At 43.5% G+C, this 17,500-nt stretch overlaps 1 protein-coding gene across 3 annotated transcripts in view; it reads right to left on the reverse strand.

Annotated features, from left to right (window-relative positions):
• Positions 1-15,917, reverse strand: part of tube1 (tubulin, epsilon 1) — an 18,074-nt gene extending 2,157 nt beyond the window's left edge. Inside the window, exons 1-6 of one of the 3 annotated variants that reach the window (XM_058391232.1) lie at positions 15,758-15,917; positions 14,462-14,535; positions 787-839; positions 410-491; positions 174-289; positions 1-36 (exon numbers count right to left, since the gene is read on the reverse strand). The exon at positions 1-36 is cut by the window's left edge and continues 86 nt beyond it. In XM_058391232.1, the coding sequence (XP_058247215.1) occupies positions 1-36; positions 174-289; positions 410-491; positions 787-839; positions 14,462-14,535; positions 15,758-15,782 (386 nt within the window). In that variant the 5' untranslated portion in view covers positions 15,783-15,917. The remainder of the gene's footprint in view (positions 37-173; positions 290-409; positions 492-786; positions 840-14,461; positions 14,536-15,757) is intronic. The other 2 variants (XM_058391231.1, XM_058391230.1) reach the window with 2 other exon arrangements.
• Between the last annotated feature and the right edge of the window lie 1,583 nt (positions 15,918-17,500).

A 17,500-nucleotide genomic window follows, 5' to 3' on the forward strand; every position in this document is an offset into this window, starting at 1 on the left:
CGGTAAACTGAACCATAAGTATGATGTCCCACTGCCCTAACACACACACACACACACACACACACACACACACACACACACACACAGTACATCCAGGGATACAGTCTGAACAATCCCATGCTCCTGTAATACAGTAACACTGACTGTGTGTGTGTGTGCGTGTGTTTAATCACCAGTTGTTCCCGGAGCCATATGAGTTGCTGATGAGCTGAGTGGAGCTGAAAAGCTGCTGCAATGGTCCACACAGGACCTGAGAGAGAACACCCTCCTCCATATCTATCAGCACTGCCTGGGGGGAGAAAGAGAGAGAGAGAGAGAGAGAGAGTGACACAGACAGACAGACAGACAGATGAGAGAGAAAGACAGGAGAATTGTAGCAGAAAACTGATTCAAAGTTATAAATACTCACTCGAGCTTTCAGTGCTGTAATTCTGCTTCCTGGAGCTCCACCACCTCCATCACTTCTCCTACACACACACACTATTAATATTCTACCATTGTAGACAGAGAGAGTGACAGAGAGAGGCAGAGAGTCACACAGAGAGGCAGAGAGAGTGAGAGAGACAGAGAGACAGACAGAGAGAGACAGAGAGAGGCAGAGAGAGGCAGAGACAGACAGAGAGAGTGAGAGAGACAGAGAGACAGACAGAGAGAGACAGAGAGAGGCAGAGAGAGTGAGAGAGACAGAGAGACAGACAGAGAGAGACAGAGAGAGGCAGAGAGAGGCAGAGACAGACAGAGAGAGTGAGAGAGACAGAGAGACAGACAGGTAACAGACATAAGTACCTTGGGTCAACGTTCCTGAAGAAGCTGCTGAGCGCCTCGTCATAAATTCCTCTCTGAGAGAAATACATAGTGTTACTGTGTGTGTTACTGTGTGTGTGTGTGTGTGTGTGTTACTGTGTGTGTGTGTGTGTGTAACTGTGTGTGTGTGTGTGTGTTACTGTGTGTGTGTTACTGTGTGTGTTACTGTGTGTGTGTGTGTTACTGTGTGTGTGTGTTACTGTGTGTGTTACTGTGTGTGTGTGTGTGTGTGTGTGTGTGTGTGTTACTGTGTGTGTGTGTGTGTGTGTTACTGTGTGTGTGTGTGTGTGTTACTGTGTGTGTGTGTTACTGTGTGTTACTGTGTGTGTGTGTGTTACTGTGTGTGTGTGACTGTGTGTTAGTGTGACTGTTACTGTGTGTGTGTGTGTGTGTGTTACTGTGTGTGTGTGTGTGTGTTACTGTGTGTTACTGTGTGTGTGTGTGTTACTGTGTGTGTGTGACTGTGTGTTAGTGTGACTGTTACTGTGTGTGTGTGTGTGTGTGTTACTGTGTGTGTGTGTGTGTGTGTTACTGTGTGTTACTGTGTGTGTGTGTGTTACTGTGTGTGTGTGACTGTGTGTTAGTGTGACTGTTACTGTGTGTGTGTGTTACTGTGTGTTACTGTGTGTTACTGTGTGTGTGTGTTACTGTGTGTGTGTCTGTTACTGTGTGTGTGTGTTACTGTGTGTGTGTCTGTTACTGTGTGTGTGTGTTACTGTGTGTGTTACTGTGTGTGTGTGTTACTGTGTGTGTGTGTTACTGTGTGTTACTGTGTGTTACTGTGTGTGTGTTACTGTGTGTGTGTGTGTGTGTGTTACTGTGTGTTACTGTGTGTGTTACTGTGTGTGTGTGTGTGTGTGTTACTGTGTGTGTTACTGTGTGTGTGTGTGTGTTACTGTGTGTGTGTGTGTGTTACTGTGTGTTACTGTGTGTGTGTTACTGTGTGTTACTGTGTGTGTGTTACTGTGTGTGTGTTACTGTGTGTTACTGTGTGTGTGTGTTACTGTGTGTGTGTGTGTTACTGTGTGTGTGTGTGTTACTGTGTGTGTGTTACTGTGTGTTACTGTGTGTGTTACTGTGTGTTACTGTGTGTGTGTTACTGTGTGTTACTGTGTGTGTGTGTGTTACTGTGTGTTACTGTGTGTGTGTGTGACTGTTACTGTGTGTGTGTGTGACTGTGTTACTGTGTGTGCGTGTGACTGTGTTACTGTGTGTGCGTGTGACTGTGTTACTGTGTGTGCGTGTGACTGTGTTACTGTGTGTGTGTGACTGTGTTACTGTGTGTGTGTGTGTGTGTTACTGTGTTACTGTGTGTGTGTTACTGTGTGTTACTGTGTGTGTGTGTTACTGTGTGTGTTACTGTGTGTGTGTGTTACTGTGTGTTACTGTGTGTGTGTGTGTGTGTGTGTTACTGTGTGTGTGTGACTGTGTTACTGTGTGTGTGTTACTGTGTTACTGTGTGTTACTGTGTGTGTGTGTTACTGTGCGTTACTGTGTGTGTGTGTTACTGTGTGTGTGTTACTGTGTGTTACTGTGTGTGTGTTACTGTGTGTTACTGTGTGTGTGTGTGTTACTGTGTGTGTGTGTGACTGTTACTGTGACTGTGTGTTAGTGTGACTGTGTTACTGTGTGTGTGTGTGACTGTGTGTGTGTTACTGTGTGTTACTGTGTGTGTGTGTGTGTTACTGTGTGTGTGTGTGTGTGTGTGTGTTACTGTGAGTTACTGTGTGTGTGTGTGTTACTGTGTGTGTGTGTGTGTTACTGTGTTACTGTGTGTGTGTGTGTGACTGTTACTGTGTGTGTGTTACTGTGTGTTACTGTGTGTGTGTTACTGTGTGTGTGTGTGTGTTACTGTGAGTTACTGTGTGTGTGTGTGTTACTGTGTGTGTGTGTGTTACTGTGTGTGTGTGTGACTGTGTTACTGTGACTGTGTGTTAGTGTGACTGTGTTACTGTGTGTGTGTGTGACTGTGTGTTACTGTGTGTGTGTGTGACTGTGTTACTGTGACTGTGTGTTAGTGTGACTGTGTTACTGTGTGTGTGTGTGACTGTGTGTTACTGTGTGTGTGTGACTGTGTGTGTGTTACTGTGTGTTACTGTGTGTGTGTGTGTGTTACTGTGTGTGTGTGTGTGTGTGTGTGTGTGTTACTGTGAGTTACTGTGTGTGTGTGTGTGTTACTGTGTGTGTGTGTGTGTTACTGTGTTACTGTGTGTGTGTGTGTGACTGTTACTGTGTGTGTGTTACTGTGTGTGTGTTACTGTGTGTGTGTGTGTGTTACTGTGTGTGTGTGTGTGTTACTGTGAGTTACTGTGTGTGTGTGTTACTGTGTGTGTGTGTGTTACTGTGTGTGTGTGTGTTACTGTGTGTGTGTGTGACTGTGTGTTACTGTGACTGTGTGTTAGTGTGACTGTGTTACTGTGTGTGTGTGTGACTGTGTGTTACTGTGTGTGTGTGTGACTGTGTTACTGTGACTGTGTGTTAGTGTGACTGTGTTACTGTGTGTGTGTGTGACTGTGTGTTACTGTGTGTGTGTGACTGTGTGTTACTGTGTGTGTGACTGTGTTACTGTGTGTTACTGTGTGTGTGTGTTACTGTGTGTGTGTGTGTGTGTGTGTGTGTTACTGTGAGTTACTGTGTGTGTGTGTGTTACTGTGTGTGTGTGTGTGTGTGACTGTGTTACTGTGTGTGTGTGTGTGTGTGTGTGACTGTGTTACTGTGTGTGTGACTGTTACTGTGTGTGTGTTACTGTGTGTGTGTTACTGTGTGTTACTGTGTGTGTGTGTTACTGTGTGTGTGTGTGTGTGTGTTACTGTGAGTTACTGTGTGTGTGTGTGTGTGTTACTGTGTGTGTGTGTGTGTGTTACTGTGTGTGTGTTACTGTGTGTTACTGTGTGTGTGTTACTGTGTGTTACTGTGTGTGTGTTACTGTGTGTTACTGTGTGTGTGTGTTACTGTGTGTTACTGTGTGTGTGTGTGTTACTGTGTGTGTGTGTGTTACTGTGTGTGTGTTACTGTGTGTTACTGTGTGTGTGTTACTGTGTGTTACTGTGTGTGTGTGTGTGTGTTACTGTGTGTGTGTGTGTTACTGTGTGTGTGTGTGTTACTGTGTGTTACTGTGTGTGTGTGTGACTGTTACTGTGTGTGTGTGTGACTGTTACTGTGTGTGCGTGTGACTGTGTTACTGTGTGTGTGTGTGACTGTTACTGTGTGTGTGTGACTGTGTTACTGTGTGTGTGTTACTGTGTGTTACTGTGTGTGTGTGTGTGTGTTACTGTGTTACTGTGTGTGTGTTACTGTGTGTTACTGTGTGTGTGTGTTACTGTGTGTGTTACTGTGTGTGTGTGTTACTGTGTGTGTGTGACTGTGTGTTAGTGTGACTGTTACTGTGTGTGTGTGTTACTGTGTGTTACTGTGTGTGTGTGTCTGTTACTGTGTGTGTGTGTTACTGTGTGTGTGTTACTGTGTGTGTGTTACTGTGTGTTACTGTGTGTGTGTTACTGTGTGTGTGTGTGTGTGTGTGTTACTGTGTGTTACTGTGTGTGTTACTGTGTGTGTGTGTGTGTGTGTTACTGTGTGTTACTGTGTGTGTTACTGTGTGTGTGTGTGTGTGTGTTACTGTGTGTGTTACTGTGTGTGTTACTGTGTGTGTGTGTGTGTGTTACTGTGTGTGTGACTGTGTGTTACTGTGTGTGTGTGTGTGTGACTGTGTGTTACTGTGTGTGTGTGTGACTGTTACTGTGTGTGTGTGTGACTGTGTTACTGTGTGTGTGTGTGACTGTGTTACTGTGTGTGTGTGTGACTGTGTGTTACTGTGTGTGTGTGTGACTGTGTTACTGTGTGTGTGTGTGACTGTTACTGTGTGTTACTGTGTGTGTGTGTTACTGTGTGTGTGTTACTGTGTGTGTTACTGTGTGTTAGTGTGACTGTGTTACTGTGTGTGTGTGTGACTGTGTTACTGTGTGTGTGTGACTGTGTGTGTGTGACTGTGTTACTGTGTGTGTGTTACTGTGTGTTACTGTGTGTGTGTGACTGTGTTACTGTGTGTGTGTGTGACTGTGTTACTGTGTGTGTGTGACTGTGTTAGTGTTACTGTGTTACTGTGTGTGTGTGTGACTGTGTTACTGTGTGTGTGTGTGTGACTGTGTTACTGTGTGTGTGTGTGTGACTGTTACTGTGTGTGTGTTACTGTGTGTTACTGTGTGTGTGTGTTACTGTGTGTGTGTGTGTGTTACTGTGTGTGTGTGTGTTACTGTGTGTTACTGTGTGTGTGTGTGACTGTGTGTTACTGTGACTGTGTGTTAGTGTGACTGTGTTACTGTGTGTGTGTGTGACTGTGTGTTACTGTGTGTGTGTGACTGTGTGTTACTGTGTGTGTGTGTGTGACTGTGTTACTGTGTGTTACTGTGTGTGTGTGTTACTGTGTGTGTGTGTGTGTGTGTTACTGTGTGTGTGTGTGTGTTACTGTGAGTTACTGTGTGTGTGTGTTACTGTGTGTGTGTGTGTGTGTGTGTGACTGTGTTACTGTGTGTGTGTGTGTGACTGTTACTGTGTGTGTGTTACTGTGTGTTACTGTGTGTGTGTGTTACTGTGTGTGTGTGTGTTACTGTGTGTGTGTGTGTGTTACTGTGTGTGTGTGTGTGTTACTGTGTGTGTGTGTGTGTGTTACTGTGTGTTACTGTGTGTGTGTGTGTGTTACTGTGTGTTACTGTGTGTGTGTGTGTGTTACTGTGTGTTACTGTGTGTGTGTGTGTGTTACTGTGTGTTACTGTGTGTGTTACTGTGTGTGTGTGTGTGTGTTACTGTGTGTGTGTTACTGTGTGTTACTGTGTGTGTGTTACTGTGTGTTACTGTGTGTGTGTTACTGTGTGTTACTGTGTGTGTGTGTTACTGTGTGTTACTGTGTGTGTTACTGTGTGTGTGTGTGTTACTGTGTGTGTGTGTGTTACTGTGTGTGTGTTACTGTGTGTGTGTGTGTTACTGTGTGTGTGTGTGTTACTGTGTGTTACTGTGTGTTACTGTGTGTGTGTGTTACTGTGTGTGTTACTGTGTGTGTGTGTGTTACTGTGTGTGTGACTGTGTGTTACTGTGTGTGTGTGTGTGTGACTGTGTGTTACTGTGTGTGTGTGTGTGTGACTGTGTGTTACTGTGTGTGTGACTGTGTGTTACTGTGTGTGTGTGTGTGTGACTGTGTGTTACTGTGTGTGTGTGTGTGTGTGACTGTGTGTTACTGTGTGTGTGTGACTGTTACTGTGTGTGTGTGTGACTGTGTTACTGTGTGTGTGTGTGACTGTGTGTTACTGTGTGTGTGTGTGACTGTGTTACTGTGTGTGTGTTACTGTGTTACTGTGTGTGTGTGTTACTGTGTGTGTGTTACTGTGTGTGTGTTACTGTGTGTTACTGTGTGTGTGTGTGTTACTGTGTGTGTGTGTGTTACTGTGTGTGTTACTGTGTGTGTGTGTGTGTGTTACTGTGTGTGTGTGTGACTGTGTTACTGTGTGTGTGTGACTGTGTTACTGTGTGTGTGTGTGACTGTTACTGTGTGTGTGTTACTGTGTGTTACTGTGTGTGTGTGTGTGTGTTACTGTGTGTGTGTGAGTTACTGTGTGTGTGTGTGTTACTGTGTGTGTGTGTGTGTGTTACTGTGTTACTGTGTGTGTGTGTGACTGTGTTACTGTGTGTGTGTGTGTGACTGTGTGTTACTGTGTGTGTGTGTGTGACTGTTACTGTGTGTGTGTTACTGTGTGTTACTGTGTGTGTGTGTTACTGTGTGTGTGTGTTACTGTGTGTGTGTGTGTGTTACTGTGAGTTACTGTGTGTGTGTGTGTTACTGTGTGTGTGTGTGTGTGTGTTACTGTGTGTGTGTGTGTTACTGTGTGTTACTGTGTGTGTGTGTGACTGTGTGTTACTGTGACTGTGTGTTAGTGTGACTGTGTTACTGTGTGTGTGTGTGACTGTGTGTTACTGTGTGTGTGTGACTGTGTGTTACTGTGTGTGTGTGTGTGACTTACTGTGTGTTACTGTGTGTGTGTGTTACTGTGTGTGTGACTGTGTTACTGTGTGTGTGTGTGTGACTGTTACTGTGTGTGTGTTACTGTGTGTTACTGTGTGTGTGTGTTACTGTGTGTGTGTGTTACTGTGTGTGTGTGTTACTGTGTGTGTGTGTTACTGTGTGTGTGTGTGTTACTGTGAGTTACTGTGTGTGTGTGTGTGTGTTACTGTGTGTGTGTGTGTTACTGTGTGTGTGTGTGACTGTTACTGTGTGTGTGACACTGTGTTACTGTGTGTGTGTGTGACTGTTACTGTGTGTGTGTTACTGTGTGTTACTGTGTGTGTGTTACTGTGTGTTACTGTGTGTGTGTTACTGTGTGTGTTACTGTGTGTGTGTGTGACTGTGTGTTACTGTGTGTGTGTGTTACTGTGTGTGTGTGTTACTGTGTGTGTGTGTGTGTGTGTTACTGTGAGTTACTGGGTGTGTGTGTGTGTGTTACTGTGTGTGTGTGTGTTACTGTGTGTGTGTGTGACTGTGTTACTGTGTGTGTGACACTGTGTTACTGTGTGTGTGTGTGACTGTTACTGTGTGTGTGTTACTGTGTGTTACTGTGTGTGTGTTACTGTGTGTTACTGTGTTACTGTGTGTGTTACTGTGTGTGTGTTACTGTGTGTGTGTGTGTGTTACTGTGTGTGTGTGTGTGTGTGTTACTGTGTGTGTGTGTGTGTGTGTGTTACTGTGTTTGTGTGTGTTACTGTGTGTGTGTGTTACTGTGTGTTACTGTGTGTGTGTTACTGTGTGTTACTGTGTGTGTGTTACTGTGTGTGTGTGTGTTACTGTGTGTGTGTGTGTGTGTTACTGTGTGTTACTGTGTGTGTGTTACTGTGTGTGTGTTACTGTGTGTGAGTGTGTGCGTTACTGTGTGTGAGTGAGAGTGTGTGTTACTGTGTGTGTGAGAGTGTGTGTTACTGTGTGTGTGAGAGTGTGTGAGTGTTACTGTGTGTGTGAGAGTGTGTGAGTGTTACTGTGTGTGTGTGTTACTGTGTATGTGTGTGTTACTGTGTGTTACTGTGTGTGTGTGTGTGTGTTACTGTGTGTGTGTGTGTGTGACTGTTACTGTGTGTGTGTGTGACTGTGTGTTAGTGTGACTGTTACTGTGTGTGTGTGTTACTGTGTGTGTGTGTTACTGTGTGTTACTGTGTGTGTGTGTTACTGTGTGTGTGTCTGTGTTACTGTGTGTGTGTGTTACTGTGTGTGTGTTACTGTGTGTTACTGTGTGTTACTGTGTGTGTGTGTGTGTGTTACTGTGTGTGTTACTGTGTGTGTGTGTGTTACTGTGTGTGTGTGTGTTACTGTGTGTGTGTGTGTGTGACTGTGTGTGTGTGTGTGTGACTGTGTGTTACTGTGTGTGTGTGACTGTGTTACTGTGTGTGTGTGTGACTGTGTTACTGTGTGTGTGTGTGACTGTGTTACTGTGTGTGTGTGTGACTGTTACTGTGTGTGTGTGTGACTGTGTTACTGTGTGTGTGTGTGACTGTTACTGTGTGTGTGTGTTACTGTGTGTGTGTTACTGTGTGTTACTGTGTGTGTGTTACTGTGTGTTACTGTGTGTGTGTGTGTGTTACTGTGTGTGTGTGTGTTACTGTGTGTTACTGTGTGTGTGTGTGACTGTTACTGTGACTGTGTGTTAGTGTGACTGTGTTACTGTGTGTGTGTGACTGTTACTGCGTGTGTGTGACTGTTACTGCGTGTGTGTGACTGTTACTGCGTGTGTGTGACTGTGTTACTGTGTGTGTGTTACTGTGTGTTACTGTGTGTGTGTGTTACTGTGTGTGTGTGTGTTACTGTGTGTGTGTGTGTGTGTGTTACTGTGTGTGTGTGTGTGTGTGTGTTACTGTGTGTGTGTGTGTGTGTTACTGTGTGTGTGTGTGTGTGTGTTACTGTGTTACTGTGTGTGTGTGTGACTGTGTTACTGTGTGTGTGTGTGTGTGACTGTTACTGTGTGTGTGTGACTGTGTGTTACTGTGTGTGTGTGTGTGACTGTTACTGTGTGTGTGTTACTGTGTGTTACTGTGTGTGTGTGTTACTGTGTGTGTGTGTTACTGTGTGTGTGTGTGTGTTACTGTGAGTTACTGTGTGTGTGTGTGTGTTACTGTGTGTGTGTGTGTTACTGTGTGTGTGTGTGTTACTGTGTGTTACTGTGTGTGTGTGTGACTGTGTGTTACTGTGACTGTGTGTTACTGTGAGTTACTGTGTGTGTGTGTTACTGTGTGTGTGTGTGTGTTACTGTGTTACTGTGTGTGTGTGTGACTGTGTTACTGTGTGTGTGTGTGTGACTGTGTGTTACTGTGTGTGTGTGTGTTACTGTGTGTGTGTGTTACTGTGTGTGTGTGTTACTGTGTGTGTGTGTGTGTGTTACTGTGAGTTACTGTGTGTGTGTGTGTTACTGTGTGTGTGTGTTACTGTGTTACTGTGTGTGTGTGTGACTGTGTTACTGTGTGTGTGTGTGTGACACTGTGTTACTGTGTGTGTGTGTGACTGTTACTGTGTGTGTGTTACTGTGTGTTACTGTGTGTGTGTTACTGTGTGTTACTGTGTTACTGTGTGTGTGTTACTGTGTGTGTTACTGTGTGTGTTACTGTGTGTGTTACTGTGTGTGTGTGTTACTGTGTGTTACTGTGTGTGTGTTACTGTGTGTTACTGTGTGTGTGTTACTGTGTGTGTGTGTGTGTGTTACTGTGTGTGTGTGTGTTACTGTGTGTGTGTGTGTGTTACTGTGTGTTACTGTGTGTGTGTGTGTGTTACTGTGTGTGTGTGTGTGTGTTACTGTTTGTGTGTGTGTTACTGTGTTTGTGTGTGTTACTGTGTGTGTGTGTGTGTTACTGTGTGTTACTGTGTGTGTTACTGTGTGTGTGTTACTGTGTGTTACTGTGTGTGTTACTGTGTGTGTGTGTTACTGTGTGTGTGTTACTGTGTGTTACTGTGTTACTGTGTGTGTGTTACTGTGTGTGTTACTGTGTGTGTGTTACTGTGTGTGTGTGTTACTGTGTGTTACTGTGTTACTGTGTGTTACTGTGTGTGTGTGTTACTGTGTGTTACTGTGTGTGTGTGTTACTGTGTGTTACTGTGTGTGTGTTACTGTGTGTTACTGTGTGTGTGTTACTGTGTGTGTTACTGTGTGTGTGTTACTGTGTGTGTTACTGTGTGTGTGTTACTGTGTGTGTTACTGTGTGTGTGTGTTACTGTGTGTTACTGTGTTACTGTGTGTGTGTTACTGTGTGTGTTACTGTGTGTGTGTTACTGTGTGTTACTGTGTGTGTTACTGTGTGTGTGTTACTGTGTGTTACTGTGTGTGTTACTGTGTGTGTGTTACTGTGTGTTACTGTGTGTGTTACTGTGTGTTACTGTGTGTGTTACTGTGTGTGTGTTACTGTGTGTGTTACTGTGTGTGTGTTACTGTGTGTGAGTGTGTGCGTTACTGTGTGTGAGTGAGAGTGTGTGTTACTGTGTGTGTGTTACTGTGTGTGTGTTACTGTGTTACTGTGTGTGTGTTACTGTGTGTGTTACTGTGTGTGTTACTGTGTGTGTGTGTGTGACTGTGTGTTACTGTGTGTGTGTGTGACTGTGTGTTACTGTGTGTGTGTGTGTGTTACTGTGTGTGTGTGTGTGTGTGTTACTGTTTGTGTGTGTGTTACTGTGTTTGTGTGTGTTACTGTGTGTGTGTGTTACTGTGTGTTACTGTGTGTGTGTTACTGTGTGTGTGTGTGTGTGTGTTACTGTGTGTTACTGTGTGTGTTACTGTGTGTGTGTTACTGTGTGTTACTGTGTGTGTTACTGTGTGTTACTGTGTGTGTTACTGTGTGTGTGTTACTGTGTGTTACTGTGTGTGTTACTGTGTGTGTGTTACTGTGTGTGAGTGTGTGCGTTACTGTGTGTGAGTGAGAGTGTGTGTTACTGTGTGTGTGTGTGTTACTGTGTGTGTGAGAGTGTGTGTTACTGTGTGTGTGAGAGTGTGTGTTACTGTGTGTGTGAGAGTGTGTGAGTGTTACTGTGTGTGTGAGAGTGTGTGAGTGTTACTGTGTGTGTGAGAGTGTGTGAGTGTTACTGTGTGTGTGTGTTACTGTGTATGTGTGTGTTACTGTGTGTGTGAGAGTGTGTGTTACTGTGTATGTGTGTGAGTGTGTTACTGTGTGTGAGTGTTACTGTGTGTGTTACTGTGTTACTGTGTGTGAGTGTTACTGTGTGAGTGTGTGTTACTGTGTGAGAGTGTGTGAGTGTTACTGTGTGTGTGTGTTACTGTGTATGTGTGTGAGTGTGTTACTGTGTGTGTGTGTTACTGTGTGAGTGTGTGTTACTGTGTGAGTGTGTGTTACTGTGTGTGTGTGTTACTGTGTGTGTGTGTTACTGTGTGTGTGAGAGTGTGTGTTACTGTGTGTGTGAGAGTGTGTGTTACTGTGTGTGTGTTACTGTGTGTGTGTGTTACTGTGTGTGTGAGAGTGTGTGTTACTGTGTGTGAGTGTTACTGTGTGTGTTACTGTGTGTGTGTTACTGTGTGAGTGTGTGTTACTGTGTGAGTGTTACTGTGTGAGTGTTACTGTGTGTGTGTGTTACTGTGTGAGTGTTACTGTGTGTGTGTTACTGTGTGTGTGTTACTGTGTGTGTGTGTTACTGTGTGTGTGAGAGTGTGTGAGTGTTACTGTGTGTGTGAGAGTGTGTGAGTGTTACTGTGTGTGTGTGTTACTGTGTATGTGTGTGTGTGTGTTACTGTGTGTGTGAGAGTGTGTGTTACTGTGTATGTGTGTGAGTGTGTTACTGTGTGTGAGTGTTACTGTGTGTGTTACTGTGTTACTGTGTGTGAGTGTTACTGTGTGTGTGTTACTGTGTGTGTGTTACTGTGTGAGTGTGTGTTACTGTGTGAGTGTTACTGTGTGAGTGTTACTGTGTGTGTGTGTTACTGTGTGTGTTACTGTGTGTGTGTTACTGTGTGAGTGTGTTACTGTGTGTGTGAGAGTGTGTGTTACTGTGTGTGTGAGAGTGTGTGTTACTGTGTGTGTGAGAGTGTGTGAGTGTTACTGTGTGTGTGTGTTACTGTGTATGTGTGTGTGTGTGTTACTGTGTGTGTGAGAGTGTGTGTTACTGTGTATGTGTGTGAGTGTGTTACTGTGTGTGAGTGTTACTGTGTGTGTTACTGTGTGTGTGTTACTGTGTGAGTGTGTGTTACTGTGTGAGTGTTACTGTGTGAGTGTTACTGTGTGTGTGTGTTACTGTGTGAGTGTTACTGTGTGAGTGTGTGTTACTGTGTGAGTGTGTGTTACTGTGTGAGTGTTACTGTGTGAGTGTTACTGTGTGAGTGTTACTGTGTGTTACTGTGTGTGTGAGAGTGTGTGTTACTGTGTGTGAGAGTGTGTGTTACTGTGTGTGTGAGAGTGTGTGTTACTGTGTGTGAGTGTTACTGTGTGTGTTACTGTGTGTGTGTTACTGTGTGAGTGTGTGTTACTGTGTGAGTGTTACTGTGTGAGTGTTACTGTGTGAGTGTTACTGTGTGTGTGTTACTGTGTGTGTGTGTTACTGTGTGTGTGAGAGTGTGTGTTACTGTGTGTGTGAGAGTGTGTGAGTGTTACTGTGTGTGTGAGAGTGTGTGAGTGTTACTGTGTGTGTGTGTTACTGTGTATGTGTGTGTGTGTGTTACTGTGTGTGTGAGAGTGTGTGTTACTGTGTATGTGTGTGAGTGTGTTACTGTGTGTGAGTGTTACTGTGTGTGTTACTGTGTTACTGTGTGTGAGTGTTACTGTGTGTGTGTTACTGTGTGTGTGTTACTGTGTGAGTGTGTGTTACTGTGTGAGTGTTACTGTGTGAGTGTTACTGTGTGTGTGTGTTACTGTGTGTGTTACTGTGTGTGTGTTACTGTGTGAGTGTGTTACTGTGTGTGTGAGAGTGTGTGTTACTGTGTGTGTGAGAGTGTGTGAGTGTTACTGTGTGTGTGTGTTACTGTGTATGTGTGTGTGTGTGTTACTGTGTGTGTGAGAGTGTGTGTTACTGTGTATGTGTGTGAGTGTGTTACTGTGTGTGAGTGTTACTGTGTGTGTTACTGTGTGTGTGTTACTGTGTGAGTGTGTGTTACTGTGTGAGTGTTACTGTGTGAGTGTTACTGTGTGTGTGTGTTACTGTGTGTGTTACTGTGTGTGTGTTACTGTGTGTTACTGTGTGTGTTACTGTGTGAGTGTTACTGTGTGAGTGTTACTGTGTGAGTGTTACTGTGTGAGTGTTACTGTGTGAGTGTTACTGTGTGTGTGAGAGTGTGTGTTACTGTGTGTGAGAGTGTGTGTTACTGTGTGTGTGAGAGTGTGTGTTACTGTGTGTGTTACTGTGTGTGTGTGTTACTGTGTGTGTGTGTTACTGTGTGTGTTACTGTGTGAGTGTTACTGTGTGAGTGTGTGAGTGTGTTACTGTGTGAGTTACTGTGTATGTGTGTGAGTGTGTTACTGTGTGTGTGTGTTACTGTGTATGTGTGTGAGTGTGTTACTGTGTGAGTGTTACTGTGTGAGTGTTACTGTGTGAGTGTTACTGTGTATGTGTGTGAGTGTGTTACTGTGTGAGTGTGTTACTGTGTGAGTGTGTTACTGTGTGTGTGTGTGAGTGTGTGTGTGTGTGAGTGTGTTACTGTGTGTGTGTTACTGTGTGTGTGTTACTGTGTATGTGTGTGAGTGTGTTACTGTGTGTGTTACTGTGTTACTGTGAGTGTGTTACTGTGTGTGTGTTACTGTGTGTGTGAGTGTGTTACTGTGTGTGTGTTACTGTGTGTGTGTGTGTGTGAGTGTGTTACTGTGTGTGTTACTGTGTGTGTGAGTGTGTTACTGTGTGAGTGTTACTGTGTGTGTGTTACTGTGTGTGTGTGTGTGTGAGTGTGTTACTGTGTGTGTGTTACTGTGTGTGTGTTACTGTGTATGTGTGTGAGTGTGTTACTGTGTGTGTTACTGTGTTACTGTGAGTGTGTTACTGTGTGTGTGAGTGTGTTACTGTGTGAGTGTTACTGTGTGTGTGTTACTGTGTGTGTGTGTGTGTGAGTGTGTTACTGTGTGTGTTACTGTGTGTGTGAGTGTGTTACTGTGTGAGTGTTACTGTGTGTGTGTTACTGTGTGTGTGTGTGTGTGAGTGTGTTACTGTGTGTGTTACTGTGTGTGTGAGTGTGTTACTGTGTGTGTGACTGTATGTGTGTGTGTGTGTGAGAATGTATTTACAGCACATATTTAAACACCTATTTGAATGTGATTAAACCCCGTGTGTGAGACTACACCACACTGAATCATATCCCATAATGCAATGCTCCTGCTAAATCACCCACACCCTGACCTTAAACCAGGGGTGTCCAGTCTTATCCTGAAAGGGTCAGTGTGGGTGCTTTCAGTCCAACCAAGAAGCAGCTACACCCGAGTCTACTGTAAGCCAAGGTCAGTTGACAGGAGTCAGGTGTAGGTCCTGCTTGGTTGAAATGAGAACCTTCACCCACACTGACCCTTTCTGGATAAGACTGGACACCCCTGCCTTAAACCCATACAGATTACCCATAATGCAACTCGGATAAAACAGGAAGTAGAGCAGTGTTATGGACAGTAACACAACACTATTAATACAGAAGTGTGTGTGTGTGTGTGTGTGTGTGTGTGTTACCTTGTTGACATGTGCGTGTTCTCGGAGCGCGAGATCCCAGAATCTGCAGCCCACCTGGTTCCCACACTGACCCACTGACCACAACACAGTGAGACACAGTACCACAGTAAGATTACACTGACCACAGTACCACAGTAAGATTACACTGACCACAGTACCACAGTAAGATTACACTGACCACAGTACCAGAGTAAGTTTACACTGACCACAGTACCAGAGTAAGTTTACACTGACCACAGTACCAGAGTAAGTTTACACTGACCACAGTACCAGAGTAAGATTACACTGACCCACTGACCACAGTAAGATTACACTGACCACAGTACCAGAGTAAGATTACACTGACCCACTGACCACAGTAAGATTACACTGACCACAGTACCAGAGTAAGATTACACTGACCCACTGACCACAGTAACAGAGTAAGATTACACTGACCCACTGACCACAGTACCAGAGTAAGATTACACTGACCCACTGACCACAGTAAGATTACACTGACCACAGTACCAGAGTAAGATTACACTGACCCACTGACCACAGTAAGATTACACTGACCACAGTACCAGAGTAAGATTACACTGACCCACTGACCACAGTAACAGAGTAAGTTTACACTGACCCACTGACCACAGTACCAGAGTAAGATTACACTGACCACAGTAAGATTACACTGACCACAGTAAGATTACACTGACCCACTGACCACAGTAAGATTACACTGACCCACTGACCACAGTAAGATTACACTGACCACAGTACCAGAGTAAGATTACACTGACCACAGTAAGATTACACTGACCACAGTACCAGAGTAAGACTACACTGACCACAGTAAGATTACACTGACCACAGTACCAGAGTAAGACTACACTGACCACAGTAAGATTACACTGACCACAGTACCAGAGTAAGACTACACTGACCACAGTAAGATTACACTGACCACAGTACCAGAGTAAGACTACAGACACATCTACATCCGGAAAGCTGAAACCCGGGACATCTTCGCCCACGAGGTGATTCTGTTGCCATGGCGACCAACAACGCGCGAGTCTGGGAGTTTTAATGTCAGACTTTAGGAATAATTTAATATCATGAGTGTGTTCCAACACCACAGAGACAGTCGAGACATTAGAGACATTGGAGGCAGTAGAGGCACACACGAGCTCTACCTCTCACTGTAACTGAAAGATGAAGTTAATATTAAAATCCTCACAGGAAAGGGCTAGACCCGTAGCTCGTTGTTTTAGCATGTGGCTAAATGAATATTTTATCGAATTAAAAAAGTCTTACCTTGAATAACAACCGACTGCGTCATTATACACGGTGACAGAATCACCCAGATACACTCTACCGTGATTATTAAAGTGTTTAAACCGTTTATTTGCTGTGAAATGAATGATTCGCGGCCATTCCCCGCCACTCCGGTCAAACTCACACACCGTCGCACGTTGATGACGTTTAACGTGTTCGTTTATATGCTCCAACTATTAATTATTCATGAATCTTACAATTTCACGTTAAAGGACAAGATTATCTTTTACAAATCATTTAAATACACTCTCTACTTCTGTATTTTATTTCCTCTGTGAAATACAAAACCTTTCAAATTCTTTAAATCGAACAAAAACCCCTCAGATCTTCTCTGTTATTGTCTCCACATTCTGATTTAATCAATAAAACACTCTGATTTCTTATTTATTTTTTCTATTTTTTCCTTTTTTAAGTTATTTATTTGTCTGATGATTTGTTCGTTTACTCTGTCTATTTTTATTATTTATTTACGTATGTATTTTTTTTGGTTAAGTTTGCCTATACTGTATATCTTCTGTTGAACTCTGGATAGTTTATTGTAAAATATATTTTTTACACCTGAATCTTCTAATTTTATTCTATCAATATTGTAATAAATAAATAAATAAATAAATAAATAAATAAAGATTCCACTGCTAATGCACTGTACGTGAAGAAGGTTTAATCTTAATGGTGTTTAGTGTTTTATCAACAAATTTTACAACTATTTACTCAGAAATAAACTGGAGTAGTATTTATTGTTATTATTGTATTTTATTAGCTGTGTTAGTTATTTTTATTAAAAATAAATTCAAGTATTTTTCTTCTGTGCTGTTCATGCTTTATATTTAATGACATTTGCCTGTATTTGACCTGTAGTTTTAATGTTATCCTCGTCTGAAACGGTGATGCTCTGACCCTGTACACACATTGGGGAACATGATTTGGACACAAACCTGCTGCAGTGTATTCTGGGCTTGTTCCAGTGTACTAAACATTTAGTACTGTACTTCACACTAACACTAAACACACACTACACCGGTCAGACATAACATTCTGATCAGTGACCGGTGAAGTGAATAACACTGAGTATCTCCTCATCATGGCACTTGTTAGTAGGTGGGATATATTAGGCAGTAAGTCAACATTTTGTCCTCAAAGTTGATGTTAGAAGCAGGAAAAATGGACAAGTGTAAGGATTTGAGTGAGTTTGACCAAAAGGACCAAATTGTGATGGCTAGACCACTGGATCAGAGCATCTCCAAAACTGCAGCTCTTGTGGGGTGTTCCCGGTCTGCAGTGGTCAGTATCTATCAAAAGTGCTCCAAGGAAGGAACAGTGGTGAACCGGTGACAGGGTCATGGGCGGTCAAGGCTCATTGATGGACGTGGGGAGAGAAGGCTGGCCCGTGTGATCCGATCCAACAGACGAGCTACTGTTGATCAAACTGCTGAAGAAGTTAATGCTGGTTCTGATAGAAAGGGGTCAGAATACACAGTGCAGGACGGGTCAAAAGGGAGGACCAACACAATATTAGACAGGTGGTCATAATGTTAAGCCTGATCGGTGAACACCTGTCATAGGGATTTTGTGTTGATCGATGAATATCAGGATAGAGAAATCTCTAGTGTTTCAACGTGATTTTGAATCAAGAAGCTCAAAGATTACAGTAAAGTTTTTAATCATTTCAAGCATTACATTTTCTGTTTTATTCACAAACACCCCCCCCCCCACACACAGAAA

Source organism: Hemibagrus wyckioides, linkage group LG06 (assembly GCF_019097595.1).
Source record: "Hemibagrus wyckioides isolate EC202008001 linkage group LG06, SWU_Hwy_1.0, whole genome shotgun sequence".
Lineage (NCBI taxonomy): Eukaryota > Metazoa > Chordata > Actinopteri > Siluriformes > Bagridae > Hemibagrus > Hemibagrus wyckioides.